This window comes from Malania oleifera, chromosome 11 (genome assembly GCF_029873635.1).
Source record: "Malania oleifera isolate guangnan ecotype guangnan chromosome 11, ASM2987363v1, whole genome shotgun sequence".
Taxonomy (NCBI): Eukaryota; Viridiplantae; Streptophyta; class Magnoliopsida; order Santalales; family Ximeniaceae; genus Malania; species Malania oleifera.
The window spans coordinates 64,830,832-64,854,791 of NC_080427.1; the positions used below are offsets into that span (position 1 = coordinate 64,830,832).

At 36.1% G+C, this 23,960-nt stretch overlaps 1 protein-coding gene across 3 annotated transcripts in view; it reads right to left on the reverse strand.

Annotated features, from left to right (window-relative positions):
• Positions 1 to 2,613: 2,613 nt before the first annotated feature.
• The window catches only part of LOC131168628 (cell division control protein 48 homolog B), a 62,387-nt gene continuing 41,040 nt past the window's right edge, over positions 2,614 to 23,960 (reverse strand). For 2 of the 3 annotated variants that reach the window (XM_058128215.1, XM_058128216.1), the window contains 3 exons: positions 13,015 to 13,102; positions 12,813 to 12,890; positions 2,614 to 3,298 (listed from right to left, as the gene is read on the reverse strand). In XM_058128215.1, the coding sequence (XP_057984198.1) occupies positions 2,801 to 3,298; positions 12,813 to 12,890; positions 13,015 to 13,102 (664 nt within the window). In that variant the 3' untranslated portion in view covers positions 2,614 to 2,800. Of the gene's footprint in view, positions 3,299 to 9,413; positions 9,709 to 12,812; positions 12,891 to 13,014; positions 13,103 to 23,960 lie in introns of those variants that run through there. The other variant, XM_058128217.1, reaches the window with a different exon arrangement.

The following is a 23,960-nucleotide window of genomic DNA, read 5'->3' on the forward strand; positions in this document are numbered from 1 at the left end:
AACCATACTTTTGAGCTGGTAAAATTACCTGAAGGTAAGAGAGCTTTGAAAAATTGGTGGGTCTATAGATTAAAACAAGAAGAAAATTCTTCACTCTCATGGTACAAAATTAGATTATTTGTCAAAGGCTTCAGTCAGAAAAAAGGGATTGATTTTAGGGAGATTTTCTCACCGGTAGTGAAAATGTCATTAATCCGTGTTGTTTTGGGTTTGGCTACTAGTCTTGATTTGAAGGTTGAGCAGATGGATGTGAAAACTACTTTCCTCCATGGCAATCTCGAGGAAGAAATTTATATGAACCAACTTGAGGGTTTTGTGGTGAAAGGTAAGGAGAATTATGTTTGCAGATTGAAGAAGAGCTTGTATGGCCTGAAACAAGCTCCTAGACAATGGTATAAGAAGTTCAAGTCCGTCATGGTTCAACAAGGCTACAGGAAGATGACTTCAGACCATTGTGTATTTGTTCAAAAATTCTCTAATGATGATTTCATTATTTTATTGATTTATGTTGATGACATGCTCATTATTGGTCACAATGCTTCTAGAATTGATAGGTTTTGAGCAAGTCTTTTGCCATGAAAGACTTGGGACCAGCGAAACAGATTCTTGGCATGAGAATCTCACGTGACAGAAGTGTTAAGAAGTTATGATTATCTCAAGAAAAGTATATTGAGAAGGTACTTCAACAGTTTCACATGGAGAAAGCCAAAGTGGTAAGTACTCCTCTTGCTAAATATTTCAAGTTAAGTAGTAAACATTCTCCTTCTAATGATGAAGAAAAGAGAGACATGGAAAGTGTTTCATATGCATCTTTAGTTGGTAGCTTAATGTATGTCATGGTTTGCACAATGCCAGATTTAACTCATGCAGTTGGTGTAGTTAGTAGATTTCTCTCTAATCCAGGTAAAGAGCATTGGAATGTTGTGAAATGGATTATGAGGTATCTTCGTGGTACGACTGATTTGAAACTCTGTTTAGGTTCTAAAAAACTTGTTCTAGTTAGCTATACAGATTTTGACATGGCTAGAGATTCGGACTCGAGAAAATCTACTTTAAGTTATTTGATTACCTTTGCAGGGGGAGCTGTGTCTTGACAATCCAGCTTGCAGAAATGTGTTGCTTTATCCACTACAAAAGCTGAGTTCATTGCAGCTACTGAGACATGTAAAGAGTTATTGTAGATGAAGAAATTGGTTCGTGAACTTGGATTTACTTAAAAAAGGTATGTGTTATTTTGTGATAATCAAAGTATTATTTATCTCAGTAAGAATTCAACCTTTCATGATAAATCAAAGCATATTGATGTGAGATATCATTGGATTTGAGATGTTTTGGATTCTAATTTGCTTGAACTTGAGAAGATCCACATTGATAAAAATGTTGATGATATGATGACAAAGGTGGTGCCTCCTGCGAAGCTTGAGTTGTGTGCCGAGGCAACCGGTATCAAAATTATTTGATAATCTTAATGAATGTCTCCTTCCACTTATGGGCTAGAGGGGGAGATTTGTTGGGTCTAGCAAACATTAAAAAAAGAAAAAAATGACCCATGTGCGTGGAAGCCCATTAGGGCAAATTTAAAGCAGGCGGCAGTGTGTGAAGCGCCACAACAGTAAAGAAAAAAAATTGTGTGGCAATGTGTGAGGCAGCAGTAGTGTGGTGCGTAGTCTTCATCAACTCGACGATCAAAGGTCTTTTGTGGTCCAATTTTGCTAAAATTTGGAGAGCACGTTCGGGATTTGTCAACCTTTGATTTGGATCGTGGATATCTGTTTTAGAACTTTGGAGGCCCTGATTTTATAGTACTGATATTAACTACATTCGGGTGACTTCTTTTCGCTTATTCTTTTTTTTTTTATTGCGATTCTTTTGGGAATTTTTTTTTTCTCTAAGTTTGTGAGCATTTTTTGTAATTATACTGATATAATTTTTGCCTCTATTATAATGAAAATTTTATTGGATCTCATAGGTCCCATGATTTTTACCCTTCACATTGGAGGAGTTTTTCACGTTAAAAATCGTGATTTTTCTATTGTGGTGTGTGATTTATTATTATTGTTGGTTGATTATTTTTACTCGTCACAGATTTAATTTTTAAAAAAAAATTTATTCATTGTGCTAACTGTTTTGTTACTTTCCCAGCATATAAAGGGAGCGAGAACAACATTTTGCGATGAGGCTACAAAGAGAATTGGGTGGGGATGCATACTTCTCATTCTGGACCTAGCTCAAGTATTTGAAAAAAGAGGTTTTTTTTTATTGACTAAATTGAGCCACTTAGTTGAACAAGCCCATTTTTCAGAAAAGATTGATTTGGGCTTCAGTTTGGATCCAAAGGGTGGATCTCCTCTTATGGTCTTCCAACATAAGGTTGATTTGGGTGGTAACTAGATTCCTGATTAGATAATTAGGGGCTCAAATAATGCGATTTTGGTAATGAAAAAGGGCAAGCCTAAATTCCTCCAGCTCAAAATACAAGTGGAAGGAGGAAGGTACTCCATCTGGTATTGGAATTTCTAATCAGCTTCCAGTTAGTAATATTGTTTAGCCTCTGATTTCTAGAAATTTGAATGGTACTGATCAATAGTTGGAGGAAACCTGGGATGCTAGCAATTTAGATCCAAACCAATATCGTGGTATAAAAAATGTCTAGTTCCAAATAAATGCTCATGATAGAACAAATGTCACATTCTTCAGCACAACCACTTTCATTTATCTTCTAATAGAACAAACGTATATGACTCTTAACCGAAAGCCGATGAGGATGAAAGAATACACAAGACGGGGTAAGCTTCCACGTTCAAGGACACTTCTGGCTATATTCTTCAGGTTGTTGCAATTCCATATGGTGCACGTCTGTATGCATGAATAAATACCTAGCTGCAACATACAATATGAAGCTGATGATACTAATTGTAACTGGACCAAAAAGGCCTAATTGATTCCTTACACACTTGCTATCCTTTTTGGCTCTACAATCAAACCGGCCAGCAGACTCCAAAGACGGGTTTTTCATAAATGATGAATACGAATCAATTTCTTCTCTAGTCAATCTCGGCCTTAGTGAACCTCTCACCATCTGGAAATGGCGATCTCGCACTTCAGTGGCAGATTTGTCTTCCCTTAAAGCTACAATACCAGCTTCCTTACACAGGAATTCTAATTCAGATCCCGTGAAGAGCTCAGTATCGATTGCTATCCTTCTGAGATCAACATCACTTGCTATTGACATGTTGCGTGTATGTACACGAAGAATCTCATATCGAGCTTCTAAATCAGGTGGCGGAACATAAAGCACCTACCAATTGAAATAAAAACTGGGTCAGAATACATAAGATAAGCACCTAAAATTGAATTAGAAACTGAGTTAGAATATATAAGTTCCGAGGGAATTTTTGTAACTTTTATCTGTTTTAATATCAAATAGAAGTAGTGGCAAGCAAAACAGAATAGTGTTGATGCTGTACATGGTATCAGAGTTGTCATAAATTACTTAAAGAATAAGGATTTATTCCCCCTACTCTTCTAATAATTTTTTTTCCAGTAAACATATCAGAACAGTAGACTGATAAAACATTAAGATCCTGTTTGGAACTAGGAAATTATTAGAGAAAGTAAAACATGAAGAAATCTATTATTTCATGTTTGGTAATTGAGTGAGAAAAAACAAAATATATAACAAATTCATGAACAAAATTTTGATTTTATATATCATTAACATTTGAATTTTCTTAATTTCCAATCATATTAAAACAAACTTTTTTAATAACATTTGAAATAGAGAGAAAATACAATGAAAAAATGAATTTCCATCTTCCCTTTTCTTTTTTCATCTTCTTCATGATGGGGCATAAATATAACAAGGAGAAAAATGCTCATGTCAGCAAGCCAGAGTTGTGATATCACCATCAATTCACCATACAGCATGTTTAGATTGATTTATTTGAATTATTGTTCTGGCTTTTTTATTGGTTTTGATGCCTGAGATGGTTTTTTTTAGTTTATATGTAAATCCCTAGTGACCTGTTTGTCATTCTACTGAATGTGGGCGTGAAGTATTTTTTTTCACTTAAAAAAAAAAAAAACCAATAGAAAGGGAGCAAGCATAGTTAAAGGTCACTAAGGGAATGCCAACGCAAGCACAAGTCACTAATTGAAAAGTCAACAAGATTAAGAAAAGCATGTAGTACCAAAAGGTCTAGGTTTGAGCCATCCTCATTTAGCTATTAAAGAGATGCTTCGCGCTCTCATATCTCTCTCCTTCCCTTTGCACAATTGGAAAAAAAACAAAAAACAAAAGACAAAAAGTGAATGGAGTAGTTTTGTTGTTGTTGTCGCTGTTTTTATTTTTATTTTCTGTTCTATACAGATTTTGATGCCCAACCAAACCCATAATTTTTGGGCAATAGAAAATCAACCCTCACCCAAGAGAGACCCACCATTGAGAGAGCAGCCTCCCAAAAATCCCTTGCTCAAAGACTGAAGTAGGAGATGTTGGACGTATTCTCTAACTTGCACCTTCCCCATCCCCACCCTTTTCACCATAAATAGTCAACAGTATTCTCTCCCGGACTGCTTCCCAAGAAAATAAGGTTACTTTCGTAGGATCTCACACTTTCCGTGCACCTTTCCAGGGAAAGCTGGTTTGGCAGTCTTCATCATTCCGCTTTGAGGTTCCTCTATAAAAGATCTCAAACTTTAATTTACCTCCCCCTGTTAGTTTCTACTTAGCTAAATCCTCCATACGAAAGTAAATTTAACAATCTCAACAGAAAGCATTTCTCCCTTTTACAAGGGTATTTCATTCACTATAGGTATGAAAAATATGTCATCATTAAAATTTCTTGTTTACCTCATTGAGGATTTTCAAAATCCAGGAGATTTTTAGAGGGTATTTACAATAACCCAATTTCCCTTCCCAAATAACACCATTGGTTCTCATTCAAGGAAACCCCTAATGTCTACTTCCCTCGCTCCCCTGAGTTCCAACTACATCCACTGAACATCACCAAGTTGCTCCACCCTTGAGATGGATGTTGGGGTAGCCTCACTGAATTGTCATTTTCCATCAACTTTTTTAACAATGTATTTAATTATTATTCAAGAAATTGGACTTAAACTTCTTAATAAAGTACCCGAACAAGATATTTATATTTATGTGTTTTGTAAAATTGAAATTCAAAAGCCCTTTATTTTAGAAAGTAACTTACAAATACCCCACACAATATGCCCTTAAAAGAATCATTGGAGTGCCCTAATTCCCAATTCTTCTTGCCGTGCATAAATATTTATGTTCCAAATGACAGCGTCATTAACCCAATTTATCCTATTTGCAAACAAGGGGGCAAAATTTTTTTTTTAAGGTTTGAAGCCTTACACCTAGGCTAAGTGTTAGGGGGTGACAATGTAATGTGGGTTAAGTAAGGAGAAGAGATGACCTTACATGTATTTTCCGGGGATTTATAATGGATATCAAATTACTTGTATTATGACTTGTATGGTTGTCCTACTAATTCAACAAAATAAATAGTTCTATTTATCATTGAGTATGAATGTCTCTTGCCTTCATGATTCATTATTGTTTGTACAAATACTTTCATGGTCGAGTGGCTTTCGAAACTTATTTGGTGCTCATGTTTGAGGGTTTGAACGTGCAATTATTGGCTCACTCTGTTGAGGGAGAGACTTGACGAGTGCCGCGCAGCCCCTTAATTGAGTCTAATTTGGGGGTCTGTGACAGTTGGTATCAGAGCACAGTGTGTGTGTGAGCACCATGAGTGGTACATAAAAGTCTGTAAAGACAGAGTGCGTGCTTTGAAGCGCTTGAGGCAAGAGTGACAAAACTTGAAACTTTGAAGACAAAGTTCTTTGAACTCCAAGGGTTTGGGACATAATTGACAAAAGAGAAAGGCATGCCAATAGAGTTTGAGGCCACTAGAGAAAACACTAGAGGAAACCTCTATAGTGTATCTAATCTTAAGAATAGAATTGTGGAACTTGAGAAATTCATTCCACATATAAAATCCCTGGAGAAAAGACCAATAGAGCTTGAGATCTTACAGAGGAGTAGTGAGCAGTTGGAAGCCTTCAGAATCGGCTGAAACACATTGAGGGTGTGACGCCATCCCTTGCATCCCAACGGGAAGAGCCAATCGAGTTTGAGGCCTCCCTACGAGAGTAAACTGAAATTCTAGTTTATTTTTATTGCGTGCAGAGAATGTCAAAGAATCCATTGACACCTTGAATGAGAAGTTCAAATAGGTGGTCGAGCTTCGAAACATAACGAACCAGTTTTAGAACAACTCGCAGGAGATGAGTACTATGTTAAATGCGATGGCACAGAAGTCTTGAAGGTTGATAACCGATACCAATAAGGGGGCAGGTTAACAACCAACGCTCTCGCTCACTTTTGACGGCCACATGGTGGAAATCAACCAAAAACCTACCAATTCACAAACAAACAAAGACAATTTGATGGTGAAGTGATCGGAGGACTTCCACTAGACTGCAAAGAGAGGGTAATGGTTCACGCCAAGCGTCCGGGAGAGTAGGCAGGGTGTCACGCCAAGTGTTAAAGGGTAGGTAGGGTGAACGCTACACGCTTTGGTAAGTTAACATGGCAGAGAAAGGGTAATGTTTCACGCCAAGCACCCAGGAAAATAGGCAGGGTGCCATGCCAAGTGCCAAAGAGGGGTAGGAAGGGTGTCACGCCAAGCGCTAATGGGTAGGCAAGGTGAACACTGCATGCTCTAGCTAGTTAAACATTGTAGAGAAAGGGTAATGGTTCACACCAAGCACCCAGGAAAATAGGCAAGGTGCCACACCAGCCTGAGAAGGGTAGGCGGGGTATCACGCCAAGCGCTAAAGGGTAAGTAGGGTGAACGCTGCACGTTCTGGCAAGTTAATCTTGAGGAGAATTGCTCCTTTGACAAAACAAAGGGTCAAGGGAAGAACTAGATGGAGAAGTGCTAGGAAGCCTTTGATGACTTGAAGGATGCTATTATAAGAGATCAAATACTAGCTCTTCCTGAACCCTTTGAGATGTAAGATTTATACTTGTGGTTATAGACAGGGTTTTGAAATATGGTACGTATATACCCACACCGAAATAGTGTTCGACAGAGGAGATGACATAACTATTCTTCAAGAATGTTGGGAAGTATTAGGGAGTTTCCAAAGATATTGTTAGTGACTGAGACTAAAGATTCACCGGCAACTTTTGCATAGAATTTTTTAGAATCTGCGGTTCGCAGTTTCACATCTCTTCAAGCTATCATCCACCAATAGATGGACAAACGAAGATATTTCATGAACTACTAGAATAGTAGTTACGCCATTTTGTCAATGTCAATTGGAAGAATTAGGTGCAACTACTTGATATGGCTATATTTTGTTTCATTGCCCAAAAGAACTCAACAACCAACAAGAGACCTTTTCAGCTCATTACAATCCAAAAGCCATAGTTACCTTGCACAGTGGATGTATAGAGGAAAGAGACCAAAGATGTAAAAGGAGATCCTTGCAGACAAGTAGTAAATGACGAAGGTTGCCAACAACAACAGTAAGGAGATGATAGAAAACTTCTAGCATGCCACACAGAAGATTCAAGATTTCATGAACTTCGAGACAACAACAACAGAACCCGAAGATTGAAGACTTCTTACAGCAAATCGATGAGGGCGTCGATAAAATGAGTGGGAGAGTGTTAGGGGGTGAAAATGTGATGTGGGTTAAATGGGGAGGAGAGATGGCTTTACATGTATTCTCCAGGGATTTATAATGGATATCAAATTACTTGCATTATGACTTGTATGGTTGTCCTATTAATTCAATAAAATAAATAGTTCTATTTATCATTGAGTATGAACATCTCTTGCCTTCATGATTCATTATTGTTTGTACTAATACTTTCATGATTACGTGTGGCTTTCGAAACTTATCTGGTGCTCATGTTTGCAGGTTTGAACATGTAATTATTGGCCGACTCTGTCGATGGAGAGTCTCGACAAGTGCCGCGTGGCCCCTTAATTAAGTCTAATTTGGGGGTCCATGACACTAAGCAGAAACCCACTTTCTCATGTGATGCTGCAAAGATTATTGGTTTGTATTTACGCTGATCTCAGTCCTGGTGGCCTGTTCTTATTTAGCATTCCTGGATGCAATTCAGTGCAATAAAGAGTTCCAGGTGCTTATATAGGTTTTTTGGACACTGATCGCACTATATATTGTATTCTATTGGCGAATATCACTTCTCTCCATGAGTAATGGTCTGTTTAACTGCTTGTGTCAATTCTGGATTGTTTTCTTTTGCTTCTTTTAGTAGTCGCAACATTTTCTGTAGGTACTCAACTCTCTGGTTTAGGTGCTTGATTCTGCGGGTTTTTAGAAGGTGGAGATTACCTTAGCAAAAGTTGGTTGTTAGTAGACAATTTTCAGGCAAAGGGTTGGACTATAACAGTGATTTTTCCTGTGATGTGGTTATTTGGTTGGTGAATTGCTAGAAGCATTGGTGGCTAATTTCATTTGATTCTGTGACTTTAGTGTCTTTTGGTAAAACTAACCAGTCATTTGTTTAGAGGAATCTTAGGATTCCTGGTTGATGCCTACATTTTGTTTATCCCATAAATACTACAAAGTGGGCACCTGGGACTTCTGGGAATCTTTTCTGCCAAAAAAACATTCTCATCTCTTGATGGGAATGCAAATTCCCATAGGAATGACATCCTATTCGCAGGAGCATAGGATATCTAGGCATGTGATTCTCCAAATCAAACACCTAGCGAGCGTAAAGTTTTGAATACTGCTTTAATCCCTGAATCAGTGAATTGGTTTGTATTTTTAACCCTTTAAATGTTGCGATCTCATTATACATCTCTGACAAGGTAAAAGTTATGCAAAGATATTAAGTAAATATGAAAAGATGTTCAAATTAACAGACAACGTGGACAAAATTTGGCATGACAATTTTACAGAAAACAAACCCTATTAGTTCATCATCATTGTATCAACCCCAACTTCAATCATTTTGGTATCTTCTTGAATCCAGATTTCTCATCCTTATATATGCATCTTCAATAAATCCTTATCTAGCCCAGGCCTAGGCTCAGTGAGAGCTTCCAATTGACCCCAAAAAGGATAAAAGAAAGATGTGTTTGGGGAGCATGGATTTAGGGGCTTGGATTTGGATTTGTATGGATTTGAAAGAATCTCAATACGATTACCTACTCTTTTTTTTCTAAATCCGCACAAATACAAATCCAATGTCTGAATTTCATGCTCCAAACACATGGAAGTGTACAACCCCTGAACCAATCTGGCACCCAAACCATGGTCATCCATCCCTCCACCCTAAAGGGAAAAAATAGTTGTCTTACACATACAGCTAATTCCCCTGCCAATGAACAAACAACTTGAAGCTGGTAAAAAAATTCTCAATACCAATTAGAACCCAAATATTCATTGTCAACTTCATAAAAAGGAAAACAAACCCACTATAGATTTCTGTTGATTAACAAGTTAATTGTCAAGGGATAATGGGGGGAAAAATACAAGCTAAGGTTTCCGGAAACCTAGTCGGGGTTGCAGAGATCACACTAAAGCCTGTCATTTGCTGCTAGTGATTGTTGTTGACTGCTTCAACAGGAGATAGATCACCGGGATGCAAGCACTCTTCTTGTTGCAGTGGTCAAGAAAGCCTCATCCCACAGCCTGCACGAATGATATCACATCACTGGTCATTGGAGACAACATCAAGAGAGAGAGAGAGAGAGAGAGATTGCTACAGAAGAGAGAGAACGAGGCAGCGTCAATTGAAAGAGAGAGATATGACTTGCTAGGGAGAAGTAGAAGAGACACGATAGTTAAATTTGTGAGAAGTCAGAATGAGGTAGACAGAAGCAAACAAACAACAATGGCTATAACAAGTTTGGGAAACTCCAATAGATGAAGGGCTAAGTTTGTCACTTCGCTAGGAAGGAAACTTATCAAAAAAACATTGGCATCTAAAAGATGATTTGTTCTACCAAAAAAAAAAAGACCACACTCAAAGTATGGATTACTCATTTAGGAATCTAGAACCATCACCAAGCACCTTTCTCTAGAATATACAAGCTCAGTTCCCTAATAGAGCCTTCATTGGATATGGATATCAATTAGCACTCCCTAATTATATCCCAGATAAGGTTTAAGGTAGAATACAGGATTCATCCTAAACTGAACAAGCAACAATGCCAGCAAAGCAAGCTCTACCGAGTTTTGAAAAATCTTATTGATGAGGTGCCAAGTTTGTCACCTTGCCAGGAAGAAAACCTAAGAAAACATTGGAACCTAGAAAATAATTTGTTCTGCCAAGGAAGGATCACATTTAATGTATAGATTACTCATCTAGGAATCTATAATCATCTCCAAGCACCTTCCTATATCATATAGAAGCTAAGTTCACTATTGTGATCGTGGATAGAGCCTTTAGTAGGATATCTATAAGCACCACAAATTATATGCCTGCCAAGGTTAACATCATTCATTTCTAGTGTAGGACTCATCCTAGACTAGACCAACCTATATACATAGAGCTAATACCTTTGTCGATTAAACTACATTTTTAGAATTTTTTTAACTTGATTTTTGTTGGATCGTAATATTTACATTAGGGTTCATTTTGGTTGGATAGACAAAAATAATTTCCATGGATGATATTTATCAGAAATTATTTTCCTTGGAAAAAGATTTTCTGCTGTTTGGTTAGCATTTAAAAAATTCTTTAAAACATGATAAATATGCGACTAAGTAAAATTAGACATCTACTAAAGATACTCAAAAATCGAGAAAGCGTATCCTTTTTTATTAATTATTCTCAACACATACAGTATAGATAAAATGTAACAATTGAATTTTTTTTTGTAATATATATTCTAATTACATGGAAAAGTTTAGAAAAAAGAAAAGGAGCTTGCATATAGTATTACTATTTATTGACTTAGAGAAAGCATATGATAGGATACCTAGGGAAGTTTTATGGTTGGTTTTAGAAAAAAAGGGTGCAAGTACTAGGTATATTGATGTCATTAAGGATGTGTATGATGTAGTAATGACTAGCATTAGAAGTACAGGTGGAAAGACTAGGGGATTTCCAATCACAATAAGTGTACATCAAGGATTTCCTCTGAGTCCTTTTCTTTTTGTTTTAGTGATGGATGGAATTACTAGGGGTATTCAAAATGAAGTTCCATGGTGTATTTCACTTGCAGATAATATTGTCTTGATTGATAAAATTAGGAGTGAAGTAGGATCTAGTCAAAATTATGGAGAGAAAATTTAAAATCTAGAGGCTTTGGGATAAGTATAAATAAGACATAATATATGAAATTTAATTTCAGTCATAATGGGTGGAATATTGTAGACAAAGTTAAACTTAACCATGTAGAAAACAGTAACATTAGTAGATTTCGATGCCTTGAATCTAGTATGCAAGTTGAAGAAGAAATTTAAGAAGATTTAATGCATAGAGCTAAATTAGGTTGGGTAAAATAAAGAAGTGCTTCAAGTGTGTTGTGTAATTGGAGAATACCCTTAAAATTAACATGGATATTCTATAGGATGGCTATAAGACCAGCTATGCTATATGGATCAAAATGTTGAGCAACTAAGAAACAACATATTCAAAAAGTTAAAGTTGGTAATATGAGAATGCTAAGATGGATGAGTGGGTATAACATTAAAAGATAAATTAAGGAATGGGCATATTCACAGTAAGTTAGGTGTAACTCTTGTAGAAGATAAGGGAGGGACAGCTCCAGTGGTTTGAGCACCTATAACATAGGCTAAATAGTGCATCAATGAGGAAGAGTGAATTCGTTATTATGAGGGGCAATAGAAGGGGTAGGGGTATACCTAAAATAATTTTGAATGAGATGATAAGGATTTAATAGCCCTAAATCTATCGAAGGAAAATTGGTGAAGAAGGATTCATGTAGCCGACCCCACCTAGTGGGACATAAGGCTTAGTTGTTGTTGTTGTTGTTGTTATGCTCTAATTATAAAAATTTTAATCTAACTATTTAAATTTTAAAATCATATTTAGGATAGACAAAGACATGTTTCGTCTTGCGCAAAACAATTGGAAGCTTAAGATTATAATAAAAATTATTTCTTTTTCATGTAATGGAATTTATTTTGACTTGAAAAGGAAAATAACAAATTTCACACAAGCATATTACTGTCAACCAAACAATGGAATATATATTCAGGGTAGAGAATATTTTCCAGCCAACCAAACAAGCCTTAGTGTGAAACAATGCAACTTTGACACCACTCAACTTCACAAGAGACTTGCTATCAATTTGGCAGTTGGGTTGAATAACCATCTCATGTGTTGTAAAAACCAAATATCATGATGAACAGATATTCATAGCTGCCTAACCCATAATTACTCATTTTTATAATAAAGTAAAGATAATCAATTTGGTACGATCTCCAAAGTAGGTGAATGGTTCAAGACTTACTCAACTTGATTTCTTGTACTACGGTTTGGCATCCCCTTGATGCCCTTTAATATATTCTTTTTTCAGGGTCCAAAAAAAAAAAACTCTTAGTCTCCAAAGTAGGTATGAAAACAGCAATGTTCGACAACATATTGTTCTTGTTCTCCATATTCTCAACCCTTTTCCTACATCTGGTATGCCACCAAAGCATCACTCCAACTATTTAATACCTAACATAAAATGACCTGGCTACAGAACCACCCACTTAAAAATCAGAAGTTTAAAATTCCCAAATGCATTATACTCAAAGATAATTCAAGACTGAAATCTTACCAGATCAAAGCGTCCAGGACGCATAAGTGCAGGATCAATTAAATGAGGGCGATTTGTAGCAGCCAAAACAAGGATCCCCTACAAAAGGAAAGAATAAGCAGAAACCCATAACATAGGGAAAACGATTGTAATATCCAGTCTCTTGTACATATAGTTCACTAAAAAATAGGCCATAACATAATTTTAAAAATTCAATATTTACTTTAGCCTCTTCCAAACCATCTATTTCAGTCAGCAGCGTGGATAGAAGCCTCTCTCCAACTGCAGAGCTGTCACTTGAACTCCCACCTCTGCCATTAAAAGGAAAGAAACAATGGGGCAAAAGGAGAGGAAACCTCCATAAAGATTCTGGGTGACAGAGGAATCAGGCATGGAAAGCACAATAATTTCATTGCCTATATTCCATAGCACTAAATCATCAACAGCACTCCACACTACAATTACCAATAGACAACTGCTCTCCAGAACACCAAATTAGCTTTTAGATGAATGCAAAGACCATAGATTCCAAGTCAATTTACTCATAAATGGCTATATTAGTTAAAATACAAAGAACATGTAATAATAAGACTACAGGGACATGGACAAGAGAGATAAAATAGGGAAGAGAAAAAAGAACACAGAAATGAACAGAAGAAGAGAAGAAGGAAGAGAAAGGAGAACATTGGGGGGGGGGGGGGGGCGGATAGAGAAAGAGAGTGTTTGATTTCAATTTCACAATTTCAAATTATATTTTACATTTAAAGTGCAGCTATGAGTTAAAGTGTTAAACACTCTCTTTCTACCCCCAAGAAGCTTTGATTTACCAAAGTAGATTTACCCATTATGACACAATGCTTACCAATAAAAATAATTTCCTGTATCGATAAACAAATTTAAGAAACATTGAGGATCCAAACAGCCATCAAAACAGGAAGACTACACAAAGCAGAAGATCCCTTTTTTTAGAACAAATTTTTCATTAAGCAAGAAGAAGACAATTACAGAGAAAGAGGATAAGGCGTCGTCCAAAACAAATCAAAAACAAGAAAAGAGAAAACACAAAAGATTTAGATCAACGCTGCCTTCCACTCCCTATCTATATCAGACAGTAAACAACCCTCAAAAACCTCAAAAGAGTGAGCCCAAAAGGAAGCCAAAATTGTAGCTCTCTCCCAAATAAAGCTGACAGGCGTCTTCTGGTCTATAAAAATTCTGGCGTTCCTTTCAAGCCAAAGTGTCCACAAAATAGCAAAATGCTCAGCATTCCAAAAACTTTTTTTTTTTAACAAAAGACGAGATTTCAATGGTAAGAGGCGAATTTACAAAAAAGGATAAATATATCAGTTCCACTAAAATTCAGGAAAAATCCAGAAAAACAAATTAATAAAAGAAAAACTGGGCAAAAACAAAACATAAAATTCATAGCAGAATATTTCTCCAATCTGGCTGAATATCCTAAAAACTAACTCCCTTAAAGCAAGCGAACCCAACAGACCATAAAGAAGTCAGGCAATAGATCTTCTCTCAAACTAGCTATCAATTCAATTTTCTACCTGAACAAATACATGCATTTATGCTCCAAACAGAATCCTCACAACACTGGAAAAATACCTCATTTCTATAATGTCATCCTCTCCTTCCTTCTACAAAATCCCTGAAAAGAAATAGACAACAATCCTCCACCAATGCAGGAGAGACACAAGATTCTTCCATCACACCAAATAAATTACTCCAAATTCTCCAAGCATTGGCAAAATGTAAAAATAAATGAAGACTGTTTCAGAATTCAAATAGCATATCACACGCACCTGCAACAGGATATTACTGTTGATTTTATTAAGCATAATCAGCCATATGAAAGCAATAACTTTTGGGGGATCTTTTGCCTTCCAAAGAGATGAATATAGGGGAAAACAAGAATTAGAACAGGTCAAAAGCTTTAAAAAAATTTAAAAGAATATACCCCCGAATAATCCAAAATCCAAGACCAAGTATTCCTAGCTGAAGAAAGATAGCAGTTGTTCAATAACGATAACAATAATGAAAGTTCCAACAGTTCTCTATCACTAAAAGGTCTTCTAAAATAAAAATTCCAAGAAACCAAAAGGCTACTCAAATCAACCACAAAGAAAGAAATCATACTACTTTGCCTTGAGCTCAAGCAAAACAGACATGGAAAATATGTGGCTAGAATGTCATTCCCCAACCACGATTTTTCCAAAAACAAATCCAAGAACCCATCCCCACCACAAATTTAATGTGAGGCGTAAACAAGGGATAAATTTGAAAAATACATCTCCAAGGGCTCTTTGATGATCATCTAAAACTACCATCGGTGCCCCACACCTACCCCATACTTGCTTCTAGTCATGCTATGCCAAAGGGAGTAATCTTCTAAAGGAAAATGCTATGACCACCTAGCTAAAAGGGTGATGTTTTTAGACACCAAATTACCAAGACCCAATGCTCCCTCCAATTCAGTCCTACAAACCTCATCTCATCTTACTAAATGATCCCTAAAACCCTTGACCCAGACTACAAGAAATCCCTTATGATTTTCATAATCTTCTGAGCAATCCCCATTGCATTCTAAAAACAGACAAATAACAAAATGAGATACTAGAGACGTGGATGACGATGATTCTACCCTTTAAGGGAAAAAGAGCCCCTTCGAACCGTCAAGCCTCTTAGCAACTCTCTCCACTACCAAATTCCAAAACTTTGAACATCTAGGATTGCCCCCCTAACAAGACCCCTAGATAAGTCAAAGCCCTCTCTAATATACCACACCCCACAATAGAAGACTGCTTCCTAACTCGATCATCAGACACATTAATATTCGCTACACCACTTTTCCTTATATTTATTCTAAGCCTTGAAATTCTCTCCAAAACTTTGAGGATACCCAGAACACAGTTAAAAGAAGGATTGCAATCTTCTAAAAAGAAAATGGTATCATCTGCAATATGAAGATGAGAGACCACAACTCCCTTTCTCCCCATTTCCAACCCTCTCACCATCCCCCTATCCACTATTCTACTCAACACATTGGCTAAGAGGATCCCCCTTTCTAATGCCTCTCGACGCCCTAAACCAGGACTTGGGTTCCCCATTCATTACTACCGAAAACAACACATTAGACAAACAACCCCATATCCACCTGCACCATTGCTCACCAAAACCCTTTCTCACAAAAAAATTATTCAAAAAACTCCAACTAATTCTATAGTAGGTCTTCTCAAAGTCCAATTTGAAAATAAAACCCCTTTTCTTCCTCCTACAAGTATCCTCCACTGCCTCATTAGCCACCAAGATAGCATCCAAAATTTCTTTCCCCCACCCCCCACAAAAGCACTCTAAGCTATAGAAACAGTCTTATCTAGCAATATGCTCAACCTATTGGCTAGAACTCTGGTGATGATCTTCTAGACACTAGAGACTAAACTAATAGGTCTGAAGTCCTCTACCTTAACAAATCTAGATTTCTTAGGCACGAGGGTAATAAAAGTAGAATTAATCCCCTTACCACCCCCATAATGAATACAAGAGACCAAATTTTTTAATTCTTCGTAAGCTTTATTTTTCTCTCTTATAGTTTTTGGGACTTAGACCCACACTCAACTCCTTACCTAAGGGATCCACAAGTTTCAGTCCTAAATCTTCAATGAACATATTCATTATGAGTTAGACATAGCACTTGTAGAAGCTAAGATGAGGGAGGGGCATCTTAGATGGTTTGTCCATACACAACGCAAGCCAAGGAGTAAGCTAATTATTATTAATGGTAGCAAAAGGTGTAAGGGTAGGGCTAAAATAAATTGGAATGAAATATTAATAATGATTTAATAGGTATAAAATTCTGAAAGGAAATTGCTCTCAATCCTATAATAGTCAGCCCCATCTACAATGACTTAAGGCTTGGTTTCTTTTTTTTGTTGTTGCGTATACTTTTGATGTGTACTCTATATTATTTGTTTTACTTCAAATGTTGGCTGCATAAGTAATTTGTCTATGAGTATTATACAATCAAATGCAATTAGAAATTGAACCCATATTTCCCTCTCTTAAGTTTGTTTCTCCTTCTTCTCTTCCTCTCTCTATCCTCTCCTCTTCCATGTTTTCTTTATCTAATATCCTCTCTCTCCCTCTTCTCTATTTCCTAGTTCTCTAAACTCACTCTAATTTAAGAAAAGGTACGCTCCTAGTTTCTAAATAAGATAATGCGACTATCTATTCACTTCAATGCCAAAGAACGGGGGAAAGTTGCATCCATTGTCTCCCTTCACTTTATTTTACTTGCTAATGTTTTTAATAGGATGGCTAATAGGGTTGCTGATACAAATTTTGTTTAAGCCCTTTCAATAAGGAGAGATGACGCGCCTCTTTTCACATTTTCAGTTTATAGACGACATAATTTTTTTTGTGCCTAATAATATGTCCTTTTTCTGTGTATCGTTTTATATAAACATAGAATTGTATTAGAAGAGGACAGAAAACACAACAACAAGAGAAGGAATAATAAAAGAGCATAAGGAATCCTCCTTTTACTAGACGAAACCAGCTACAAGACCACAAGAAAAAATAGAAAATAACTCAATAAGCAAAGCCAACTAATCCCGTGGTAAGTCTTCTAATGAAACCTAAAGCAATGCAAGACAAACAACTCTACTCCAAAGCAAATTGTCAATAACAGCCACACCTTTGAAGATTTTAGCATTTCCTCTCCAACATAAAACATAAAAATAATAACAATAATAGTGCACTCCACAAAGCTTTTCGTCCTTTCCTTTGCCAAATCCTCTAAAGACAATAATACAAAAATCCTTCAATGTGATGGGATAAACCCAGTTCTCACCAAACCAAAAAAGTTATTCCAAATGGCCAAAGTGAAAGGGCAATGAAGAAACAGATGCGAGCATATCTCTCCACTCCTCAAACAAACGATATAAGTATTAGATGATGCAGCCTTATTAGGTCTTCTCCTCTGAAGCATATCAATGGTATTGATTTTCTCAAGTGTCGTAGTCCAAATAAAAAGAACTTCAATTTTTTTAGGGAACTTTAGGGCCCATTTAGTTGTGAAAAACATCTTCCATTGCCCATTTTTAAGTTCTCCAAAAAAAATATAAAATTTTCAATATATTTTTTAGTTTTCCAAGATTCACATTAAAAAAATAAAATATAAAGAGTTTGTTTAATTGTGAAAAACATTTTTTTTTCATTTTTTTACTTCTAGATTTCAAAATAGTTACAAAAAAGACAACTTTTTTTTTTTTTTTTCAATTTTTCAAAAATCATAGAAGGCGGTGTATTGTATCATGGATTTTGAAGCTTGGTTTTGGATTTGTGTGGATTAGGAAGAAACCTAATGCATAATTCACACAAATTAAAATCCAAGATCTGAGTTCAATGCTCCAATACGCAAAGTAAGATATCAGAAATCTAGAAAATAATTAAATGATGTTTTGCAATTTCTCTATATAAATTTGGAAAATTGGAAAACAAGGTGGCATTTTTGTATTTATTCGAAAAATTAGAAATGGAAAATAAAACTATTTCCACAAGAAAATAGTGCCAAAACTTTCAATGATATTCATTTATTTTACACAAATGTTGTCACAACATCCCAGAAAAGGGTCTGGAATAGCGAGAGGTAATAATAATGGTTCGATAGTCACCACCAACAAGTTATTTTCCTAGGTGCAGTTAGTTCACCTAATTACTACTCGTTGATTGGTCTCTAGACTAATCCTAAGGCCAATGAACTAGTAGTCTTGGTTTATTTTTCTCATTCAATTTGCTTCTCAAATTTTCTCCTCTACCTAATCATTTGTGGAAAGCTAAGATACTCTTAGGTTAAGGCTTTTTGTGTGGATCGACATGCCTAAATAGAGTCAACATACAATGCACTAAAATAAAGCCTTCTCTCTCATAATCTATATGTGATGTGTTATGTTAGTGATGAATCCCATGCTTAGATGTTTCTTCATTGCTCTATGGCTTAAAATATGGCATAAGCTTTTGGTTTCTTTGCCAAGTGCTATGTGTGCCCTAGTTCTTTGATAGACATTGTTGATTAATTCTACATGACTAAGGAGAGGAGTAAAAAAGTATACACATACAAAAAAAAGCCCCATGTCTATATCTATATCTATATATATATATATATATATATATATGAAGTTTATTAAGAGAAAGGAAATAAGAATACAAGACGTGAAGGATAAGTAATTGTCATAAAAACAAAAAATTAAAATTAAAAAAATAAAAAATGGACTCAATTACATGAGCCACTTCCCAATACAGCTGGATGTTTAATTAAAACAATCCCTGAAAGAAACTCAAGAATGAGCCCAAAAGGAAGGCAAAAAATAACTCTATCCCAAAAAACAGGTAAGGAATTTGTTTTGTCCTTAAAGATCCATGCGTTCCTTTCAATCCACACTGTACAAAACAGTGCAAAAACCGCACATCTCCAAAAGGCTATTACTTTCTTACTCCTCTCAAAACCAGCGGCATCACCAAATTTTCCTCAAAAAAATCAAGAAAAAGATTAACCCAAAGTTGCTTAGCCACTCGACAATGAAAAAATAAATGTTCACTAGTTTCTACGAACACATCACACGAATATTGGGACTGATAGCCTCAAAATGCCTTTTCACTTGTATCAAATCATTGATATTAAGCCTATTAAGAACCTCAGTCCACATAAGCACCCTGCTGAGGAGCCTTAGCCTTCCAACCAAAAAAAAAAAAAAGGTTTAGGGGAAATAAGAAGGATTATGAATTTTCAACAACAGGGAAACAAAAGTTTTTTTGGAGAAAGAGCCATATGAATCCCCGGAGCAGAACCTTGAGTCACTCTCCACTCGAGGTACAAAGGATTCCAACACTCTTAACAGAATAGTTAAATCATCATTCTCTCTCTCTCTCTCTCTCTCTCATTGAGATTCCCAACAATGAAAATCCCAAGATAGCCCCCCTAACAAAAAAAAAAAAGAGAATAGAGAGCATTAATCAGTGCATTATGCATGGTAGACAATCTTAAAAGGCAAGGGACCAAAGATACAAATGAAACCTCACCAACCTAAACATCCTCTCAGAAACGAATAGGACCCCCATTCCCAACATGAAAACGGGTAAAAGGATAAAAGATGTGAGCAATTCAGAAATAAATTTCCAAGGGGTTGCATGAGAAACATTACCACTCCTTTTAGTATCACACCATTCAGACACAACCCATTGTTACTTTTAATAATCATGTGCCATAAGGATCCAACCTCCAAAGGGAACCTCCACAACCACTCTCCAACTAGAGAGATGTTTTTGGCAACCAAGTTCCAAAGGCCCAAACTAGCCCAAACCCCCTTCAGACTTGGTATTCTAACCTTCTCCCACCTACCAAGATTATCACTCCTCTATTCCTCAATACTCAACCACAAGAAGTTTCTCATAATCCTCTATTCCTCTCCATGGCATCAACCATCCCCACTAGAATCCGAAAAAGAGAAAGAAAATAAATGGGGATATTAGACAACAAAAAAAAATAGCACTAATAAAAGGGATGTGACCCCTTAAAGATAAATATGCTCTCTTCCAATTTTCTAGTATGTTCCCCCAATCTCTTCACCACTGAATCCAAAAAGTAAAAGAATTGGGATTAGCACCTAAAGGAAGACCCAAATAAGTAAACGATCACTCAAGAGTAGCATAATTAGCTAAATTAGCGAAAACCCCAATGTCACCCATTCTACTGTTCAAACACTTAACCGCACTTTTAGACATGTTGATCTTTAACCTAAAATTTTCTAAAAAATGCCAAGACTGTTTAAAAGATTCCAAAATTCCATAAGATTGTCCTCAAAAAAGGTAAGGGTATCATCAGCAAATTGAATATGGGAAACCATAACCAGTTCCCTACCCACTTTTAAAGGCCCTGAATCACATCAATGCTTTAAGCATGCCTTCAACATATGACTAAACACATCAACAACTAGAGTGAAAAGAAATGGGGATAAAGGATCCCATTGTTGCACCTCCCTCAAAACATTAAACCACTCCCTCCACTGACCATTCACAATGACAAACATTGACATCAAGGATAAACACCCCTTATTCCATCTCCTCCACACTTCTCCAAACCCCTTCCTAGCCATCACATGATCCAAGAAATCCCAACTCACTATGTCATAACCTTTTTCAAAATCTAATTTAAATAAAACACCCCTCTTTCCCCTCCTCTTCACATCCTCCACCACTTCATTAGCAATTAGAACCACATCTAAAAACAATCCTTGGTAAACCAAAAATAACCTACTTTATTCCAAAAATAACATCAAATGTTTATAAGCTATTTCATTTCCAATCTCACACTTGCGCCTCCCCCCTCTCTACAACTACTTCTCTCTCATCTTCTTATTTAATTGTTGTTTTTTATTGTGCTTTTAATGAGTTAACTGATTTCTTAGGATTTATTTTACTTGTTTAATTTTGTGCTAAAATACTATGCACAATCATTTCTCGTTCTTTTTTTTTTTTGGTCGAAGCATCTCTTATTCAATTTAAAGATATTTTGGAAACAATCAAGTGCTAGAGGGCATCTTATATCCTACAAACCAAGCGCCACATTTTTTGTTTTCTAGGGTGGTTGGAGTGAAATACTTGCTTTTTTCATTACATCTCTTTCCATTATCATCTTATCTGTGTCATCATGGCCTTTGTTTCAACATGAATAGGTGGTTTTGCTAGTGTGTATCTTTTGTATGTATTTTTTGCACTTTTTTTTTGCTTAAGAGCAAACCTTATCGTCCTTTTGTACATTTGACCATTCCTCAATAATATTTTTTCAATTTTCATCCAAAAAAATAACAACAACAAAACCAAGCCTTAGTCCCACTAGGATGGGTCGGCTATTTTATCCAAAAAGATAAAACAAAACAAAATCAGCAGCCAGGATCTGTTTAAATTATTTTCAGGAAATGTCAACTAGTTAGGTACCATATCTATTAAAATGGCTCCTCTTCTTCAACAGAAAAGCAGATATAAAGAGCACAAATATATGGATCCACACAAATTCACTCATGTAATAATTAGATACGATTCATTAAATCAATTTCATAGGAGTCCAAATCCATACCTAAGTGCATGTAGACTCACCATGGGGTTCTCAAGCAGACTCTGTGCATTCTATACTTCAATTTTTGAAAACTCTAAAGTTCTTGGAATTAATCCAATACCTCACTAGTCACAGCTGATCATGCATGTCTTGCTAAAATCCTTCAATTTCTCACAAGAAAACATCAAACTATCAACTGAACATTAAATTTGTCTCAGGCAGAACCAATATCTTCTCAGAATTATGAAATTTGCACTGTATCCAATTTCTCAAATGGTATGGTAAAAATATCACAACCATGTTTGTGAAGACAAGCAGAAAAAATCTCATGAGACTCATCCAGTTTGCCGCAATCTTTCTTCAATTTCTTGAGAGACTATCAATCTCTCACTGGAAGGATGAAGGTAGCACAAGTCTAGTTCAAGTTAACTCTTTAATTTCTCACAATTTTTACGTCATCTTGCATGGTTCAAAATCGCGGTCGTGGGTAACGTCGTGTAATGGTTGCGGGCATCGCGAGACGCGGGAGACGAGGGTGTTACGTAGCGGGAAGCGGACGTAACGATCGTGAATTTTTTTCACGCATGCACATCCATGTCAAAATCGAAAAATAAGAATGAAATCCATTAATATATGATTTTTAATGAATTTTTAAGGCTTTCATTCAACCTACAAATGCCTTTTAATCAGCATTATGATTTTTATATTAATTTTAGTGTGTTGTTTACAAAAAAAAACATATTTTTTTATAGTTTACATTACTTTAATGAGTGAAAAGATGTAGAAATGTAATTAAAATGAAGAATCAATTAATTAAACACATGAAGTTACTAAAAATGAGTCAATAGACTCAATACTCAATATATACATTACACATTCATGAATTTAAAAAGTGATTGACATCAAATATCAATAAATAGTTGAAAATACATGAATACAATATTACAAATTTATAATATAACACATGTCACCACCAAAAAGAATCTTCAAAATTTGCATCTGTATCTTGATAGTGGGATTGGAAATTATCTCCCCATCCTTGTGGAAATACAAAGCTATATAAACCCAAGTTTGTGTCATTTCGATGTTGCTCTTGAAAATGTACTGGTGGTGAAAATCCAACTGATATAGGGGGTGCATAATCTCCTCTTTGACCATATCCTAAATAATGTCCATAAGTTGGGGCTAGGGCTAGCTCTGAGTAGTGTGTAGAAGAAGACTCACTAGATCTTGAGATTCCTGATCCACTAGGATAAAAATGTGAGTCACGAGATGCATAATGTGGATATGCTGGATGAGATCCATATGATTGTGATAATGAACCATCTAATCCAAAGTCATCAAAACTACGAACCACACTATATGAATCTTCAGGAGAATCACTAGGGTCACCACGAGCACTCCTTCTCTTGGGTTGTGAAGATTGGTTCCCTGGAGGAATACCCAAGTCATAATTTTTAGGTATATCATGTAGTCCAAAACGTTTAGAAGGATATATATCTCTTACAAATGATGTCCCTGTGTCATATCCATAATTATATTCTATGCCGCCACCGCAGCCACCACCACTACCAACCCCCCCCCCCCCAAACCCCAACTCCAGTACCACTATTACCATCATCATCACTTGGTGGACTCAAACCAAGATTTGTCATCACTTTGTGTATGTTCAGGGCTTGAGCTTGAATCATCATGCACGTTTATTGGTGGTTGATCACCTCTTTCTGCAATACCACCAACTTCTTCATTTAATCGATTTGAATTGTCCTGACCGTCGAGTAGTGGTCTCTCTCTCTCTCTTCTAACCATTGACTCAAAGGATCATCTTCTTCGAAAATGTAATCCAAATTGATATAGGATTGAAACCATCTTCAATTTCCCGTTGGCTTCTTCTCATTGTACGTCTTAACTTTAACCTCATGTTGTAATGTACGAAAACAAGTTCTTGTAGTCTCATGTACTTTAATCTATTTATTGTTTTCATATGGAAGAGGCTAAAGGTACTCCAATTATGCTCATAGTTCGAAGCTAATGTGGTATGGCAAAAAACT